This window comes from Giraffa tippelskirchi, chromosome 13 (genome assembly GCF_054371585.1).
Source record: "Giraffa tippelskirchi isolate mGirTip1 chromosome 13, T2T-mGirTip1v1.2.pri, whole genome shotgun sequence".
NCBI classification, from domain to species: domain Eukaryota; kingdom Metazoa; phylum Chordata; class Mammalia; order Artiodactyla; family Giraffidae; genus Giraffa; species Giraffa tippelskirchi.
The window spans coordinates 19583572-19604679 of NC_137287.1; the positions used below are offsets into that span (position 1 = coordinate 19583572).

The 21108-nt window shown below is 36.9% G+C and overlaps 1 protein-coding gene across 14 annotated transcripts in view; it reads right to left on the reverse strand.

Annotated features, from left to right (window-relative positions):
- TNRC6A (trinucleotide repeat containing adaptor 6A) overlaps positions 1–21108 on the reverse strand; it is a 96999-nt gene that overhangs the window by 39716 nt on the left and 36175 nt on the right. For 9 of the 14 annotated variants that reach the window (XR_014072597.1, XR_014072596.1, XM_081554471.1 and 6 more), the window contains one exon: positions 5085–5495. The exons of the other annotated variants lie outside the window; for them this stretch is intronic. Coding sequence is in view for 2 of the 9 variants with exons in the window: in XM_081554464.1 (XP_081410590.1) it covers positions 5085–5495 (411 nt within the window). In the remaining 7 variants the exon portion in view is untranslated. The remainder of the gene's footprint in view (positions 1–5084; positions 5496–21108) is intronic. 14 annotated transcript variants of the gene reach the window in all.

The following is a 21108-nucleotide window of genomic DNA, read 5'->3' on the forward strand; positions in this document are numbered from 1 at the left end:
CCACAAGCCAGGAGGCATGGCCAAAAGGAAAAAAAAAAAGAATATAGCCGTGTATGACACAGCACCTATTCAGAAAGAAGATACACGGGGTAAATCAAAGACTGGTGAGAATTCAAGGGAACTGCTTAATTCATTCATGAAGAATTTAGATCCAGGAAAATTCATAAATTTGTCTAAGTTAAATATGTATCACGTAACAAACGAAATAGCCAAACATATGCTTTCTGCCTTAAAGACTTCCAATCTTACCAGAAAGAAAGGCCTTATAGCGTTTCCAGGAAGTATGAAATGTTATCATTTGGAATATGAGAGAACTTTAGAGGCACAATTTCAAACAGCACTTGAGTGAGAAAGTGAAAAATGTTTTCCTTAGTTATTCTAATCTCTAGTCCAGGGGCTGGCAAAGGTTTTCTGTGAAGGTCCAATTAACAAATATTTTAGGTTCTGCCAGCCAGAGAGTCTCTGTGGTGACTACTCTACCACAGTAGCTGGAAAGCAGCCATAGTTTACATGTAAATGAAGAGGTGTAGCAGCCTTCCAGAAAAACAGGCTGAGAGCCTAGGTTAAAGATGGTTAAAGACAAAAGCAGTACCACAACCAGATGCAATGCATGGATTACGACTGGTTTCTGGTCTGAGAGATGGTGTGAGGATGGTGGGACACAGCTACAGAAGACATTCCTAGGGCTGTTGCTCTAGACTAGATGCTGCGTGTCTGAACTGAGTCAATGGTGGCAGCAGTGCAGAGGAGGGAGCAAAGCCAAGAGCTGTTCTGGACTTAAAGCCAGCTGGGCATGGTAAACCAGTGGCCTGTGAGACATGAAGAAGAGGGAGAGTGAGGCATGATTTTAAGATTTCTAGACGAGTGAGTAGATGAATGGGGGTGCCAACCTTTCGAGCAATGGGATCCAGAATGAGAAACCAGTATGTGGCAAGATAATTGAGTTCAATTTCAGACATGTTGAGTTTGAAGGGCCCAACATCAGCTGAAGACATCCAGAAGACATGAAACCTAAAACTGGGGAGAGAGATGAAACAAAGCCATGGGAGGGAATAAAGTCTGAAAACTGGTCAAAGGAAAATAAAAGAATGAAAGGGCTTTAAAAAGGAGAACGTGGTCAATGATTAAAAAAAAAAGTAGGTATCTATTAAGATAAAAATGGGTAAGTTTGTTTTTTTGGAGGTTTTTTGGTAAGCCTGCTTTTTAAACCACTATTAAAAATAAAAAAGTCTGGATTTGGCATTCAGATCAGTGACCTTAGCAAGAGCTATTTTAATCAAGTGAGCAGAAGCCAGATGACAGAGGACTGAAGCAATGTATTAGAGAGTCCAAGTATAGATTATTTTTTTAAGAACTCTAAAAGAAAGTAGAGAGAAATTCTACAATAATCCCAAGAGAATGGGAGTTTAAAGGAATTTCTTTTAAAGATTACAAAGACTTAAATATGTTTACAGACCATGGGATATGCTTAGAGCAAGAAGTCACAGGACAGCAAGGATGAACATTTACTGCACTAAAAAGACAGCTGAGCACAGGTAGATGGACAGTATTTTAACTTTTAAACATTTCTGGTAACTTTAATAGTTAACAGTTTTTTATTCAAACAGCCCAAATTTTTAGTAATTCACCATTATACTTCACATTTCTTTAAGTTTCTTAAAAAGAAAGAAAGAAACACAGGAAAATCTAGCATTCATACAAAAACACTCACATACCCCTCACCTTAGGAAATATACTATTAACATAATAGAAAACTCCTGTGTACTTTCTCTTGATTGTATCTCGTTTCTCCCACAGTAGGTAACTGAGTAGTAACCACACAAAATGCTATATTTGAATTCATTCATATGCAAGGCATAATGTTGTTTTGCAAGCTTTATATTTGATATAAATGGCGTGTATGTGTGCTAAGCTCATCTCACTATAAACTAAAACACAATCTTGGTACCATCTGCAAAATTCTGAATACAAACTACGTATCACAGGATACTGCTGAAAATACCCCTCTTTTGCTTAAGGGGTGATTGTGGTATCATAGTTGTATAGAAGACTACCCTATTCTTTAAAAAATTATCTGGAGAAGTAATAAAGGTGAAGTGCAGTGAACATTAAGGCACATGGGTGCATGTGTATGTACATATAATGTACTAACAACAGCTGGATTTGAGTGGGGGGTATATGGGTGTTTGTTGATCTATTTAATTTTTCTGAATGTGTCATGTCAGCTGACGATAAAATGTAAGCTGGAACACTCTGGCCCACAAGAACACTGCCGCCAGCCCTGGTAAAGCACATTAGTCCCCCCCAGATTCAAGGGTTATTTGGGGAGCAGTAGGGTCTTACACCTTAAGGCTTTAAGAAATCAAATGCGAGAGAGAGTGACGGCTGAACCCATCACTGAGTGTGTGCGGCACAGCCACGAACTGGCAACCCCACCTGCAGAGCTGTGTGGTTTGACCAGCACACGGTTCAAAAGAAACTTAAAACTAATCCATTTGCCACAGTTCCCATGACTTCTTTTCATCCTTTACTCTACTTACCTGCTAGCCTATGAAGGTTTAGTTTTGTGGCCTCTAATTTAGATTAGGCACTAGCCCCCCTCTTCACTGCAGTGAGTAGTGAGAAATGCATTCTGTGAAGCCAAGGCAAGTGTAACCAGCACTCCTCATCTTTACTATGCAAACGTTTCAGTAAATTTCTGTGCTACTGTATGTATCAATTTAAATGTCAAATCTACTCCATCACCTCTCTGGTCAGAAAACTAAAAAAGTCAAATACAAATAGACAAAGACAGTTAAGGATGTGTTCCCACATTTCTGAACTACATATAATTTCACAACACGCAATTATCAGGTTTCTGGGCTACTGTTCATGCTATTTATACTGTCCAGTACACTGCTCTTCATTGGTCACTAGGCTATTTTCTAATCTGTAAAAGGAAAATCAGACATGTTAAAACAGTGTGTGGGTCATAAGTGCCCCATGAGGGTTAGTCACTATACTGTTACTGTCACTGTTATGTATTATTAGCCCTCAAGAGCCAGGACTGATGAGAAGTCCTCTCTAACAGACACTCCAGGCTCCATTACGTTTCTATTGTCATTTCTAGCAGCACCTACAAAAATATTTTAATATAAATATGAAACTATGCTGGTAAAAGGGGATTCACAAATGTTTAAAAAAAGACAAAAGCACAAGTCTGGTTCTCTTGAAGAATGCTTTGCTTGCATCTTCTGCATTCTCTGTTTGGGGATTTAATTCTAAATTTTAGTCAGATCGCTGTACTCATTTTGTTTCCATCTTAGCCTCCACATTAACACTGTCCACCTCTGTGAACTTGTTTTAGAAACAGGCGGGACATCTTTCCTTCTCAGCCCCCCTTTTTTTTTGAAGACTTCTTCCTATGTCCACATCTTAGGCTTCTTTTCACCTAAATGTATACCCATAACACTTTTGGGTTTCTTGACCCATACCAATCTTTGAGAAAATGCTTGTACTCCCATTGTATAGTTTCCATTTCAAAAACAGCTTTGCTCTTTCATGTCCCCAATTGAAAAAGCATATTCAACACGTATTTCCTAAAGTTACTATCCCACTTTCCTGTTTGTTAAATATGCCACCATTGCTTAGCTTGCAGTAGGTACTCAAGAATTTGCTGCATAAATAACCTCTCCGAAGTCTTAACCACAATGATGCTGATGACTCAGTACAACTGCTTCCAACCTGACTTCCTAGAGGAACTTCAAACCAAATTATTAATTGCTTGGCATCAGATGTAACATGTCTCAACCAGACTCTTCCTCCTGAAAAGCACAGGTCCTTTTAAGTCTCAAGGAAGATAATTCATTCAGTGCCTAAATATCTGACCCTAAACTAGCTGCTTTAACATGTTACATAGCATAATCCTCAAGGCAACCTTATATAGACTGGGCTACACTTCACAGATTAGCAAAGATGGTCTGATAAGTCATTTGGCCAAGCTTACACAGCGGTAAGTGTGTAGGGGTAAGTATTAACTCAGGCTGATGATTTAAGTTTGTATCCTTTCCAATAACTTGCTTCTCTAATTACCTATGCCAGAAAATCACATGTGTGTCCTCTGCCTCCTCACCTATCACAGCCAGTAGGCTGCCAAAGCACAGCATGGTTACTACGTGCACAGCTTTGGAGTCAGACAGACCTCAGTGTGAGTGCAGGCTCTGCTGTTTATTAGCTGTGAAACACTGGATGATCAAGTACAGAGCAGTTCCTGGTACGGAAGAGAGCAGAGAGGTAGGAAGTGAGTAACTCTACCTGAGACAGTTAGGAAAGGCTTCTCAGATGAGACTTGGACACACGGAGCAATTAAGTGACCTGCCAAGGTCACACGCTGGTATATTGTGGAGCCAGGACTTAAAAAACTAGGTCCATTTGGCTCCAGAGACTTGGGCTGGTTATTGGTCTGCTACCACTTTCATGTGTGGGAACCTTGATCATCTTCAATTCTCTACATGGCTTGGGATAAAAGCATCAAAATAGTTCAATAAATGAATGGACAAACCAATCATCAGAACACAGAGAAATAAACTGGACTCTTGAGAAAACTGTAACCACACACTGGACTTATTTTCTGCCTCACAATCATTAATGAGCTGAGAAAAGCCATTCTGGGATAATAACTGGATGTATGTGCTCTGAACAGAACTTTCATGGATGGTGGTCTTTTTTTACGGCACGTGGTAACCGATCTCAAGTCATTTTTGTCTTGGTGCCTCAGTTTCCTCTACTGAAAAGCAGAGATAAGAACAGCTGATACCTCACAGGGTTGTTGAGGATTAAATGCAGTTAATATGCACAACTGGTTAGCATGTAACTTTAGCTCTATAAGCCGTTTACTAAAATGGGTTAAGATCTGAAGGGAGAGTGATAGTTAACCTACAGGAAACATTTTAAGATTCCCCATTCACAAGTTCCTGCATAGAATTCTTACTTTACAACCCAGATACTGATGAATACAAATACATCACCAAATAGGCATGAATTTATAAACTTGCTACACTGCTAATGATGATAGTTGGAGTCTCGTAAGAAATGCCTTCTCTCACCTGACTGGTTTTTGCTGATCTGCACCTCTCCGTTATTTTGTGGCTGTTGATTTGTTAAAGCACTGCTTTCTGACTGGCTGCTTAACACTTTAACAGCAGATCCCAGGTTTGCTGCTATGACGGGAAAATGCTGACCCCTCTTTAGAAGCTGCTTATGTTCCTGGTGGCGAAATCGAGGTGGTACTTCCCGGGGATACCGAGGCAAGGCCTGTGGTGGCGGCTGCGGCTGTGGCTGCTGCTGCGGCTGCTGCTGTTGCTGCGGCTGTTGTTGCGGCTGTTGCTGCTGCTGCTGCTGCTGATTGTTGGCTGTGGCTCGCTTGGCATTATTATTAGTGCTGGTTGCTGTGGAAGTGCCGTTATTAGAGTTGGCAGGCTGAGGCTGGCTTACACTGGGCTTTATCTGTTCTGGCACTAATCCCAACAAAAGAAAAGGGGTGGAAAAGATTAGCCAGTAAAGTGTACCTCCATTGCAAGCCATCTAAGCAAAAAGGCCCCAAGGAAAACAATCCTAAAGGAACAGGCTCTTTATGTGTGCAAGGGTATCCTCATTCACGGGCTCAGGTTTTCTTGGGAAGGATCACTGCCAAGGATCAGATTTTTTACTAAGGATCAGAATTTTTACTTCAGCTAACTATCTATCCGATAAAGGAATGGACAGCTATCAGCATTCTCTGTACTGGATGACAGCTCAGCTCACCACCTCTTTCCCTTGTTATCTCTGATTAGAGAACAAGCACTGATCATACAACTCTGTAACTCACAGTAACTAAAAGAACAAAGATGACAAAGTTTTGGTAATTCCTAAAGAATCCTCAAGTCCCAGGTGATTGTTCTGAATTTGCCTCATTCTTAATGTGTCTGATCCCTAGTTTTCATCTTTGAAAGACAACACACAAGTAAGGGCAGAAAATAATCCTGCTAGTTCCCTTACAAAAAGACAAAGTTAACACTGTTTTTTGTTATTAAAATGTAAAATCTGAATCAAATAAGAAAAAGTCAGATGAGGGACGAAATACAAAGATCATACGATGAAATCTGTGAGACTAACCTAAACGGGAGAAATAATTTGAATATGCTGGCTTAAGCAAATCGGAGAAACAACAATCTGTCTACTGTACAAACAGCTGGAAACTACAGTGAATTTCTGGACTCCTAAAAGAGATTAAATAAGTTAACTGGTGGAAATACTCTAAGCCAGGGAAAATAAACCCAATCTCTAAAGCTACAGAGAGGCAGCATGGTCTATGGACTTTCAGCGCCAGATAGGCCCAGGTTTCAATTCCAGCGTTGTCTCTAAAAAGCTCTGTGTCCCTGGACAAGCTGTATAAACCTGAGCCTGGAGTCTCCTCCGTGAAACAGGGTAACACCCATTCCTCACAGAGCTATCCTAAGGTTGAGTATGTTAATAATGTTTACAGAGCACCAAACATAAGGCTAGGCAGCACACTCTGGTTTACTGTGCTTTGCTTTATCACACTTCGAAGATATTGCGTGTTTTACAAACTAAAAAGTGTGTGGCAACCCTGCATCAAGCAAGTCTATTGGTGGTATTTTTTTTTTTCCAACAGCATCTGCTCACTTTGTCAGTCTGTTTCACCTTTTGGTCATTCTCACAGCATTTCCAATTTTTTCATTATTATATTTGTTATGGTGAATTATGATCAGTGATCTTCGATGTTATTGCTGCAAAAAGATTGCGACCCGCAATGGCTCAGCTAATGGTTAGCATTTTTAAAGCAATAAATTATTTTTAAATTAAGGTATGTATACTTTTTAAAGACATAATACTATTAAATATCTTAGACTACAGGACAGAGTAAGCATAACTTTTATATACACTGGGAAACCAAAAAATTTGTAACTTGCTTTATTGCAATATTTACTTTATCACGGTGGCCTGGAACCAAATCTGCAATAAAATGCCTATACATAGTGTCTATTTTTTAATGATCGGCACAATACCACTTTATACTTTTGTAGCAATCTAATCAGCTTCGCAGATGCCACTGTCAAATAAACAGTGATTCGTCTCCATGTGACTGGTGAGGACACTGAGAACACTCTTCAAGAGTTAAGAGCACCAAGCCTGAAACTAAAACAGCCCCACCACTCATGAGCTAGGTTATTTCTGTATCTTTTTCCTTGTCTATATGATATAGACAGTGCTGCTCTAATACCCAGCATAATGTAAATCCTCAGTAAACAAAAGCCATTACTGAAGCCCAAATAAAAAATATTCATCAAATGCCTACAATGTATATGCTGTGTGATAAAGTACTGGCTACCTAGATTGTTTCCAAATCACTCAACTTCCTCTTATAAGCCCTCTGATCTACAGCCGCCTCTCATTCAATGGTCTAGCCTCACTACTGTCTTCTCTGAACAGCTGGAGGATTTAGCTTATATTACTGATACTTACTAATATATGATCTTGACCTCTTATTTTTTAAAAATCTGACTTTGCCTTTTCTAAAGTAATACAAAAAAACTAGTTTAGGAGGAATTCCTTAGAAAAATTACAAATATTCCAACTATTGTTTCAAAGTCCTTCTATTCTTGATGACTGAAAAGCCTTTTATTAACAATTTGGGGCCAGTGTATTCTAGATCTAATTACTTTGTGTATGAAAATTTTGTCTCCTAGACAAGTTAATGCTCTTAGAATGTAACAATAATGTATATTCCTTTGTCATGAGGAAAATAAGGAACTAGAATATTCTAAAATATATCTGAAACCAAGAGGATCAAATATATGTTAATTATGATATTATAAGGCACATAAAAACTCAACTCCGCTTTTACATGCCTAGTATTGAGCTCAGTATGGTACCTGGCAATTGAATGTAACCTTAAACTGTTACAGTTGCTGCTGCTGCTGCTGCTAAGTCACTTCAGTCGTGTCCGACTCTGTGCGACCCCGTAGACGGCAGCCCACCAGGCTCCGCCGTCCCTGGGATTCTCCAGGCAAGAACACTGGAGTGGGTTGCTATTTCCTTCTCCAGTGCATGAAAGTGAAAAGTGACAGTGAAGTCGCTCAGTCGTGTCCGACTCCTAGCGACCCCATGGACTGCAGCCCACCAGGCTCCTCCGTCCATGGGATTCTCCAGGAAAGAGTACTGGAGTGGGGTGCCATTGCCTTCTCCGCCCTGCAGCTAGAGGAGCCCATAAAACCTAAGGTAACATGATCATTCCTTTGTGCAAAACCCTCCTGCAGCCTTCATTGTTCTCACGGCGAGACCCAGGATCCTTCCTGCAGCCTTGCTCGCAACCGTGCTGGATTCTCTACTCACCTCAGGGCCTTTGCACTTGCCACTCTCTCTGCCTGGCACTCTCATCCTCTAGATATCTGCATGCTGGATCCCTCACCTTCTCCAGGCCTGAGAAGCCTTCCTTGGCACTGTATATAAAGCCCTGCGCACCTCAATGTCCCTTGCTCTGCTTTATTTTTCTACAATACATATTACCCACCACCCAACATATGACAAGCATTTGTCAATTTCATCAGCATCTAAATCCCCACCTAGACTTATAAATCCTTTGAGAAGGACTCAGTTTTGTTTCCTGCAGTGTCCTCCAGGTTTATACCAGTGACTGGCTACCCACTGCCAAAACATAAGTTTGTCCACCACTTTATTCCTAAAGGGAAGAGACTGTGACAACAATTTAATACCCAAACAAGAAGTTATTTATGTGAGATAGCAACAGGGAAGTGTTCTTTAATACATTCAAGAAAGTAGGAAGATAACTTACATGAAGACACGTACAAGAAATCCTAACGCTACTGTAGAAGTGAGTAGGAATTCAGAAGCACTATTACACTGGTCACCCAGCAACCCCACACTTAACTCAAAAACTCAAAGAACTCCTGTATTTTTCATCAATAAAGTGCCATAGAGAAAAAGAGGCTGAAATATTGATCGATACTACTCTCTAGGGCCAGCAAACTTCAGTAATGCCAGCAAAAAACATTGAGACATAACTACTGATTATAAAACTAAATAATCTGAAGTAAAATCTCAGATGTAAACATGGGATGTCATAGTAAAGAATAAAGAAGCTAACAATGCATGTAGGTGTGCCAGGGTATGGGTGGTGCTGCTGGGTAACAGATATAAATATGAGTAAGTTTGGCTACTGTCTATGTGTAAAGTTTAGATTATGTTAGTAAATATCTAAACCATTAGAAGAGGGAAAAATGACAAAACCATTCAATAGACACAGAAAATGCAATAAAGAGAATTATTTTTAAATTGTGCTTAACATGAAATACAAAATGAAATGCCAAGCATAAGCCTCAAAATATCTGTAATCACAACAAAAATGTGAATGGTTAAATTAACTAGTTAATAATATTAAGACCATAAAAAGGGTTAAGAAAAGAAAAAACAAACTTAAGGGATACACTTTGCAAAAATCACTCCTGTAACAAAACAATTCAGGAAAACTGGTGGAAAAAAGTACAGAGACAGATTAACAAGAAATGCTAACAAAATTTAGATGAAAGCAGACTTCTAAAATTCAAAGAGAAAGCATTATAAAGATTTTGCATATTGATAAAGAAACCAACTAAAAAGAAATAACTAGCTAAGAACCTTTATATACCAAATCTTAATATCAAAACATGTAAACCAAGTGGAGACAGAAAAGAAAAACTGAAAAAAAGAAAAAAAGCAAAACCATACACCTTGAAATCAGGTAACATCTTTTTGACAATTACTCAAATAGTCAGGAAGTGCATACACATACCATTCAGCACTAAAGAAAATATCAATGAATTACAAAAAGTAGGAATAATACAGATGATATTTCTGGACTACAATGTAATCACACTAGAAAAACTAGCAACTAAAACTGCCTTATTCAAATAGATTTTGAGTTGAAGAGGAAATAAATACCAGGACTCTAGAGCTATCAAAAAAAAATCCTGAAAACAATACACACAATAAATTTTAAGACATGACTAAACCAGGGAATGAGAATGTGAAGAAACCAACTCAAGTTAAAAATCCAACAAAAAGAAGAGGTAAGAAATCAGTAAAGATAAAAACAGAAACCAATGACTTTAAACGTGGATTGATAAGCAAATAAAGATTTAAATACATGACACAAATATTTTAAGAAGACTATAAACAATATACGCTATAATTTTACATTTTGATCTGAAATATTTTACACTGTTGATTTAATAAGTTTTTTGAAATGCAGAACAGTGAACCAATAAATCCAAGGCATGATTCTATGAAAGAAGTAAAGAACCAGTTAACCTAATTTTTTAAAAAAGAAAATGGAAAAAAATGAGATGATTTCTAAAATTAAGATATTTCTTTAGGCTCAACTTATAAATAATTAGAAAAACTGGAGGAGGGAATTATTTACCAAAAGTTTCCCGAAGAGACAGAAAAAATAGACTCATTAGCACAAAAGAAATGAAGAAATTATTAAATCATCCATCAGGATCAAATTGTTTGAGCAAAACTACCATGCATACTTCATTTTTAAAAAAACTAGCACACTGTTACAAAACATATCTCTAAATCAAATGCTATTCAAATTGTTGTAGGGCACAGCGTAAGATCAAATACGACACTAACACTATTACTAATACATCAGACAAAATTTTAGTAATCCCAAACAATGGGGGAAATAAAAGAAGAAATATAAATAGTACTGGGGGAAAAAACACATAATTTCATATATAGAGAGTCTGTAAAGACAAGATACTATGTGTAATGTATACCAATAAAACAGAAAACCCAGCTAATGGCTTGGCAAACCTTTTCTGTAGAGGGCCAGATAGTAAACATTTTAGGCTTTCCAGGCCATACAGTCTCTGTTACAACTACTCAACTCGCTGCTGTAGCACAAAAAACAGCTACAGACAGCATGTAAATGAATGGATATGATTGTGTTCCAACAAAACTTCACATAAAGAAGCAGGCAGTGGGCCAGATTTGGCCTGCAGGATATAGTTTTCCAGTCTCTGCTCTACAAAATATAGCTTCCCAAAATGAGCTCACAAAGGAGTAAAAGATCCTATGGTATAATAACAGTAGAAGACATTAAAAGATCCTGCAAGATTTACCTCTCTAAAAAGCACCTGGCCCAGATGACTTCACAGGGAGTGTGTGTGTAAATAAAGTCCTCAAGAAACATGTATCTATTCTACATAAACTGTTACAGAACAAAGCAATACAGGTTCAAAAGACGGGCTGGATTCAAATTTTGGCCCTGCAACTTGGTAGCTACATGACCATGGGCAAGGTATCTATTCCCTCTGTACCTTTTCTTCATCTGTAAAATAAAGTTAAAGATTAATACCTACACCTATAGGGTTTTTGTGAGGCTTTAACACAATAATGGATGTAAAGAATTATTAATAAAAACTGTGTCTGGCACATGGTTAGTATTCAATAAACATTAGTGATTATTACTACCATTTAGGTAAAAAAGGTAGACGAATCCCAGGCTTCTGGCCTGGAATTTGAGTAGAGAGTGGTACCATTTACAAAGATATGAAATAGAGAAAAAATTAAATCTGGGAAGTATATGTGAAAGAACGAGTTTAATTAGTTTTTGTTGTTGTTGTTGGGTTTATTACTATAGGACAGCCATTCTTAAACTTTTTGGTTCAAGACCCCTTTACAAGTTAAAAAATATGGAACACCAAAAATCTATCATTTATGTGGGTTACACCTATAGATATTTACCATGCTAGAAAATTAAAGAAATTTTAAAAATATTTATTAAATCATTAAGAAAATCCTTTATATATTAAAAGTTCTTTTTTAAAAAAACAACTATTTCCCAAAAAAAGGAAAAAAAAAAGCATGCATTGTTTTATATTTTTGCAAATCCCTTTAACATCTGGCTTAACAGAAGGCAGGTGGATTCTCACAACCACTTCTGCATTCAACTGGTCGTGATTTGCACATTATGTACCCTCTAGAAAACTTCACTATACACTCATGAGAGAATAAGTGAACTAGACAAATAAAGTCTTTCTATTATTATGGAAACAGTTTTAACCTTGTGGGTCTCAAGAGAGCTTCAGGGAGCCTCTCCTGTGTCCTCAGGTAAACTATGAAAACCATTGCTATAGGAATGCTAACTGGTTGGGAGCAAGATGGTCCTAGGATTCAGTAAAAGTTTGAACTGAAAATATGGGTTTAGCATTCAACATTCAGGTAGAAAAAGAAGCTATGAAGCTGTAAAGTAAGAAATGGCAAGACTTAGAAAGAACAGGTTAGACTCATCAATTCAATCATGCAAAAACCTAATTGGTCTCCCTGACTTAAGGGTTGATTCCACCCCACCTTCTTTTCACTCTTTTCCCAAACCTCTGCCCTATGTTATCCATATTTTTAAAGTGCTCTCAGAATTAACGCAAAGTCCTTAACACAGCCCGTTTACCACTTTTCCAGATTCATAACCCTGCTATATCCACATACATCTCCTCTTCTGCATCAACTGTCTGTGGTTTTCCAAAAGGTATCATGCTCTTTTATGGCATTCCTTTCTTCAAAATATTTCTGTCCACCACCTTTCCTAGGAAACAACCAATCACCCCCCGACTTCTGCCTCCCCCAGACTCAGCTAATATTAGAAGTATATTATGACGATGCCCCCTCCCCCACTCCCACAGAACTCCTGGGCATCTCTTACACTGACTGCAATGTGCTCTTTAAAGGCAGGTTTCTTATTTCTTCTTCCTTTTTCCACTGGTGTTTCCAGAACCAGACACAGCAAACGGTCAAGAACTACTGGCTGAACAACAGCTTACGAACGGTCAGCATATATGAGATGACTGAATCCAAAGAACAATGCAGGATGATACTGAGGATGAAACACTGCAACCCCAACGTTCAAGAGGTGGAATGATCAGGAACCAATGAAGAAGGACAAAGAATGATCAAGAGAAGTAGAAAGAGTAAGGACAGTGATGGTCACTGGGTAAGTACACTGCTGAGTAACTCACTGGTCACAAATGCCTGCTCTAAAAGAAATCCAGAGCCAACATCCAGAAAACAAGACAAGTTTAGTCAATATGCCTGTTAATGTGGAAAAGACACTCTAATTAGCCCTAAAATTGTATTATCCATAATACCAGAAAAGTATTCTGAAGAAATTTCATTCAGCTAGTATAAAATATATTCACTGCAATTTTTTACTTTTACATTTTTTTTTTTTGGCCATACCATGACCCAATTTGTCTTCTGCAGTTTAATGGAGATAGGCAAAATTTGAATTGGCCCAGAAATAAACAAGCATTTTAATTTTTGAAAATGGAAAAATTACTCAAGAAAGAATTTAAATCCACATGTTCCTGAACTGTACTCCAAATCAAGACTCTGTGAAACAATATTACAATTAAATTATTAACTTTTTCCTACTTTCATCCTAATTTTCTGGCATTTCTTAATGTAAAAACATCATTTCATTCTATAAACCTAAAACTGTTGCTAAAAAAAAAAAAATCTATTAATTGGAAAAAAGAAAAACCCATAGCAATAGTCTTACATTCAAATAAAAAAACAATAAAAAAACAATTTAATATCCAAAGTTCTAAATATACCAAGGTCTAAATTTGTAAAAACAAGTTGTTATGTACTCTTATTCCTTAATGATTGGAATTATCTTATATGAATATTTGCTACTTTAAAATAACATTTTAAAAATGTGTTAACATTTTAATACATTTCAGAAAAAAATTAAAATGGACTTTCCTTCAGCTATCTACAGATTTAAAGAACAGTATAAATACAAACCAGCCATCAATCACCTTGCATTACTACTGAACTCCCCAAAACATAAATTAATACATCTTAATACCTCAAGATCTTCCTTTATTATCCTTTTGAAGTTTACAAATCAGCTTTGCATAATAGTTTTCCTATTGGCTACACTGCAAATTTTCTAAAAGTACAAGCATAAATAATAACCATAGTATACAAACTGCCATTTTAAGACATGGTTTCACCTTAATAGAAAGAAGTATTAAACGGATGTCTTGAAAATAAAAAACCACATACAGATTTGCATTTGAATTATTCAAAGGACTGAAATAGTTAAAATCACTAAGCATCTATAAAGTATAGAGTGCTTGGGCAAACTTAAATTAACCTAGAATTACTATTTCCAATCTCAGTATGTATCACTATATGGGAAAAACAAAAGTCAACCTCTTTGAAGGCAAGATGGCATGTACCAAAGAAAGCTGGTCAGTTAGAAAACAAAATTGTTCAAATATTTTTAAAAAAAGTTTGTGTCATCTATAGATTAACAGTCCTTAAAACCTTTATTACAGGGAATTATTTTATGCTCTTAAGAGTCACAAAATAAAATAACTTTGGGAAGAAAAGTTAACATGTAACAAACTAGTATATTTAAACTTTACTGTTTATCAGGCAATACCATGTATAATATTTATCTTTCTCCCTTATTACTAATATTTCTAATATGTAATTATAATCTCTTTAAGCCTAAATTCTGAAATTAATTATTCTAGTTGTTGTACTAAAATAATAAGGTAGCTTTCAATAACATTCACTTTAAAGACTCTGCCTCACATTCAGAGGAAGTGAAAACAAGTATGGGCAATAAAATAAAAAATCAATTATTTCAGCTTTCCTGATGAATAACAGCAACATTATCACATTTGCAGTCAAGAGTTTCACAAAGCACAAACCTGATAAAAACTTCATAGCAGATTAGAAAATTATGTATATCAAGAAATTCGAAAGATAGGTGTTTCCAACTTTTGTTGCTTTCCCACTCTGCAGCTTTCAGAAGAAAATGGAGGAAAGGCATAATATCATTTTACTGCTACAGAAATACTGCTTGCCAACTATCCCTATATATGAGACCCAATAACTTGAATTCCATCTTCTTATATTTTAAGCGTGAGGCGGGAAGGGAAAGAAGCAGGTAACTGAAATGTGAAGAGCAATTCTATTCAATTATAATGAGCTTATAAATCAAATTTATTAAAAACATGGCCAAATACCATGCTACTATAAAAATCATTACTGCTATCATTAATAAGCATACTGGATGATTTAACAAGATCGATTATATTTCCCCTGTATAATACACATTCTTTGTCCTTTACTAACCTGTCAGTTTTAGAATGCTGAAAGGCACAGAGGGGTAACTCTGGCTTTTCAGCTGACACACAGAGATGCAGTGCTAAAATCTTCATTGTGGATAAATGGCTGCAGTTTTAAGTGCCACTAGCCAATGTGCAAAACAGCCAAATGCTTGTCAATCCATTAACTCCTGCTAATCTTTAACAAATTGAACTTAATGGCCATTTGAGAACTTGAAAAATAAGACTTAATTTATTTTTCTTTTTTTGCCACGTGGGACCTTAGTTCCCCGACCACGGGTCGAACCCTTGTCCCCTACATTGAGAGTGTGGAGTCCTAACCACTGGACCACCAGGGAGGTCCCAAATCTTAGCATTTGTTTCAAGGGTCCTCAGAAAAAATACCAAACAGCAAGATATAAACAATCACTTCAAAATTAGATCCCAAATTTAAAACAAACATTAAATTGAATTCATTTAGGTGTTTTTTTCTTTTTTGGCCATGCCAGGGGATACATGGTATCTTGGCTCCTCAAACAGGGCTCAAATCCATGCCCCCTGCAGTGCAAACACAGAGTCCTCACCACTGGACCGCCAGGGAATTCCTGAATTCCCTTAGCTTTAATTCATTTCAAAATCCCAGAGAAACCAGAAATACACCTTTTCCTGGTCTTAGCTTTGCTGCTTCAAAGAACTCTTATCTTGCTACCCAAAATCTCCCGTCTTAAACTACCAACACAAAGAGAAATAGAACTGATTTGTCCTTCTGCAATCTTCTAGGTTTTGATGACTGAATAAATTATTCTGCCAAGCTTCATTAATGAATTTCTGGATGAAATCACCCTATTAATAAATTCTGCTCTTCAGCAAAACACCGAAGGAAGGTACATCTGTTCTCAAGTACAGATCTTCTTTAAGAGCTAGAGAATAGCCATACAACATTCACAATATGGTAGTCTCAAGATCTTTGGTTAATCTCTCCATCAAATCTTGCCCAAATGTGTGAGATGCAGAGAAGTGGGAAGATGAAAGATTTATTTTTCAGGCAGAGGCTCATGCTTAAAAAAGAAAAATATTGGCTACTGTAATTTTTTACAAAGGGAACTCTACTCAATATTTAGTAATAACCTAAATGAGAAAAGAATCTGAAAAAGAATGGATATAAATATATGTATATGTGCAACTAATTCAGTTTGCTGTACACCTAAAACTAACACAACATTGTAAATCAACTACACTCCAATACAAAATAAAAATTAAAAAATGATTTACTGCCCTCAAGCCTCTTCTTCATATAACTAACAATTCTAGAAGTGATTCCCAAATTTAATTAAAAGTGCTATGGGGAATGGGGAAATGTGTTTAAAAACAAAAAAGACACAAACCAAACCAAACCAAACGAAAACCAAGTTCTTCAAGTCTCACCGATTTACTAAATCAGAATCTGCATTTTTAAAAATGTATCACGTGGTTCTCATGTCTGAGTAAATTTGGAAAACCGTTCTACTAGATACTGTAGCAACATTTACAGAACTTTTGACTTCTGTTTGTGACTCCAAAGGGGAAAAAAAGGGTAATATCTAAAAATTCAATTAGAAGTCAGTAACAGGAACAACAGAAGTCCCAAACATACTGAAGGAAAAAAAAAAACACCAAAAAGTTCACAAAAGTTGTATAACAGAGGAATTGTCATAATCACTGAAGATACAAACTATTTAAGAAATACGGGATGAAGAAGTGATTTTTTTAAATTAGAAAAAACACTCCCATATATATAAAAAAGAAGTTCAGAAAAATTAAACAGTTAATACTAGACAATGCTGTTGGTTTTAAACACATGTAAGCCCTCAGGGGTCTGATATTTAGGTATTTCTCCCTGGAATCTCATCCTCAGAACAACCTAAAACATATGATACAGTCCATAATTTTAGAATTTTCTTCACCAAACACATCAAATGGAATGTTAATGAGCTTATTATACAGAGAGCTCACGTAAATAGAAAACAAAAGTTATAAGCTCAAAAAGTAAATGGGTAGAGAAGAATGGATACTTTCTAAGAGCAAAAAAGTACAAATAATTAAACATATAACACTCCATTTTACTAATAAACAAATTGATTTATATTTAAATCAAAGCAATAAAATACCAATTTTAGCCTGACAAACTTATAAAGATCATATATCCCACTCTCATATTCCTTGCACTACTGCAGAAACACTACTGTGATTCACCCATGTTGGGCTGGGTTCTACTTTAATGAGAGGAAAAAGCAAGTCATCGTCTGGGTGAGGAGGAACTCTGAAATGACTGGGGAAACTACTAGCATGATGTTTCAAGGGACTGAAAGGTTGCTAAGATACTGCAAAACCATAGTTGTGAAGTTAAAACTTACCAAGTATCAGCTGGATAGCATGCAATTTAATATCCCTTTATCCTCACCATGATTCTACGCATTTGAATTATTACCTCAATTTTACCAATAAGGCAACTAAGGCTCAGAAGAAAGCTGCCCATGACTAAACAGCTAGTAAATGGTGGAGCTAAAATTTAAAACCAAATCTGACCTCCAAACCAATGTTCCTTGTAGCATACATGTATACATTTAATGCAATATACATTAAAAGCTAGAGATCAAAAATTTCTAACCAGTGTTTATATTAATAATAAGTTATCTATTACATACTCAGCATTAACTATCCTCCAGGTCCTGTGATTTATGTTCTATATATCATTTCATTCCCACATTAAGTAGCCTAGATTATCTCCTTTTAACAGAGTCAAACCCAAGTTTAGAGGTAACAGTACTTGCTCAAGGTCACAGAGATAAGAACTACAAAGGCAGGATTCAAATCAAAGTTTATCTGACTCAGAAGACTGGACTTTTAACCACTACGCTTGGTTTACACAAAAATTCCAGGATTACCTTATTAGATTACCTTCTTTGCTTCCGGCAAAATGCTGCCTTTAAGTATCATTTTATCAGGTGAACTTTCACTAAGGCTACTGGCACTGACAGAGAGCACTTAGTATGCATTCAGAAGCTCAGCTACTATTCTTATTATAGGTGCTCAGTTGGTAAGTCATGTCCAACTCATTGCAACCCCATGGGCTGTAGCCAGCAAGGCTCCTCTGATGGGATTTCCCAGGTAAGAGTACTGGAGTGGGTTGCCATTTCCTCCTCCAGGGGATTTTCCCTACCCAGGGATCGAACCCACCTCTCCTGTGTCTCCTGCACTGGCAAGGGGATTCTTTACCACTGAGCCACCATACAAAGTGAAATTATCATATATAATGTGTTTTTTCCTAGTCTAGAGTTTTCCCTTATAGTTAGTATAAACTGATTAAGCTACTCTTGCTAATGCATCCCAATTTCTACCCCAAAATCTAGATAAGGAGATTCCTAATTCGTTTTCTTTGAAACTGAAGACCTAATTGTTGACCAGGCAGAATAACTCAGGGTTCAGGATACAAATCCAGGATGCTCCCACAAGCCACCAACAACCATAGGTTCATTAGTCTCTGAATCTCCTTTCTAACAATAGTTTACTTTGTTAACTACATTAATCTCCCCTTTTCTCATATTCATTTCGTCTCCTTTGTCCTGCTCCAGTCTCATCAGACATCCAAATAAACAAATCATTTCTACTTATTTTAATAATTTATCATTTATAAGCAAACACATCTACATTTGGTAGAAATAAAATGGTTTTCTTTAAAGGAAAAAAATAACAGTGGGGGGGGTTCTTAGCATTCTTTATAACCTCTTGAGTACATAAATTTAGATTTACATGTATAAATCTATATAAATCATTTTTCTTTCTTAATAGGAGAAAAGGAAAAATTGTGACTGATATACCCCAAAAATAATTGTTTTTATTGGCTCCCATGAAGTAAAAGGCCATTTTCCCCACCTCCTGTTAGTGCACAGCTAACAAACCTTATCTGTTACACTGCTCAAACACATTTTCATAGAAACACACTCACCATTAGTAAATTCTTAATCAGTAAGAACCTCGGCTTCCTCAAAGAGGTCGGCACCCATTTGCCTTCAAAATTTCTCATAAAGCCAAAGTACTATCATGGCACATCTGGAATTAGGACTTGGTCTTCCAAATATTACCTAATACCTGCCTGTAGTACAAAAGTCGTGTCTGTACCATGCACACTGTGGAGAAAAACACTGAACTGAGCCCTGATTCTAAAAGCAGACCTTCCCAACCTGTGGGGCAGAAACAGGTTACACAGACGCTGGGGGGGCGGCACTTCAGAGTCTGGGTGGTCAGACTCTCTGGGACTGTCATCTTCAGCCGAGAGCAGCCTCTTCCGTTTACAATAGCTCAAACAAACGTCATTTTCTACATGTGCCATTACGGGAACAGGTCAGGCAATATACTTCAAGTCACAAACTATTTGGGCCTCAGTTTTCTCCTCTGAAAATCTATGCAGTACAGTGACCTTTTATCAAACCACCAAAGTTCCTGAATTTCATCATCATAGGAAGCTTTGCGATTAAGAAACTTAGGATTTCACGGGGAAAGTGAAGTGCTAAGCTGAGATCACAGGTAAATACATTTACCTTTACTAGAGTAAGACATGGAGTTGCAAAGAGTTGGACACGACTGAGTGAATGAACTGAACTGAACTGAAAGTAAAACAAGGATGAGAATGGTAGCACAGTGGGCACAGGGACTTGGGAGTTTGTTTTATTCATGCACAACAGTGACCACAACAATGCATGAAACAGGGTGGGCCCACAATAAATACTTCATGAATGCTCAAGATTCTGGAAAAGCCAACTCCCTCACACATCACAAAGCTGTCAAAACCTTCCTAATTTAAAAAATTATGCTAGCAATACAGTTTTTATTTCTCTCTTTGTGCTCAAATGGGAAATACCATATACATATGGGAATATGTATATACATATACTTTCATATACTATTAAAAGACCTTTCTGTAATATTTTTAAAAGATGCATTGCTTTAGTTCCTTTGCTGCATATTATTAAAGCATGGGCAATGGTGTAGCTCTCCTGTTTTGTCTTCCATGTAACTAACCACAGAGATGTTTTCAAAGAAAGCAAAGCCATAGACACCAGTAGGGTTAGTAGTCCAATCCTTATTCAGACATTACCAACAGGCAAGTTACTTAAACTTCCTTAGTCTTGATTTTATCTGTAAATAGTGATAATGCTATCCACTCTCCTAAGGCTGTTGAAATTATTAATGTAGGCTTATACTGCACTAGTACACACTGAGGAAGCCATTCCCATATTAGTTTTTAAATGTCCAGTGCATGAAGTCCCATGGTTCCCAGCCTGCTACTCTGGTCCCTTCACTGGGTCCCACATATTTCCAAAAATTCAATAGCTAAGAGTTGGTTTTACACTTAGCACATCAAGCTTTTAGGCCTGCTCCAGTACAGTGTTCTGAATCACTGGTGCCCATTCACTATTAGTAATTAAATATTTAGAATCACACCTTCATAAAATGAAGTAAATGTAAAGCACAGTGCATGCTGCACAGTAAGTGCTCAGAGTTAACTATCTCGATGTCTCCAATATGAGGTGACATGCAGCTGATTTAACAGCTCTTGAACATTTCAATCACACCCTAGATCCATGGATTTAAGTAATGAAATTGTATTTGACAGAAAAACAGAAAAAAGACTAGAACTGAATACAAATAATGGTTTCTAATTGTGGCAGAAACAAAAATGTTTTAAATGTTGATTTAATTCTCATGAGTTTTAAATTAAGAGAACAGCAGTAATAAACTATGCTTCCCTATGAGATCATCAGAAAACAAAAAATTTGTACCAAATTTTCTCTGTTCCTGCTTCCATCTGAAAGCTCCCCTTATCTCCTTTAGGAGCATTAGGGATTACCATTCTCTATAATTAGCTTGCTTATGAAACCACCTGAAGAAAGCCCTGGCATGA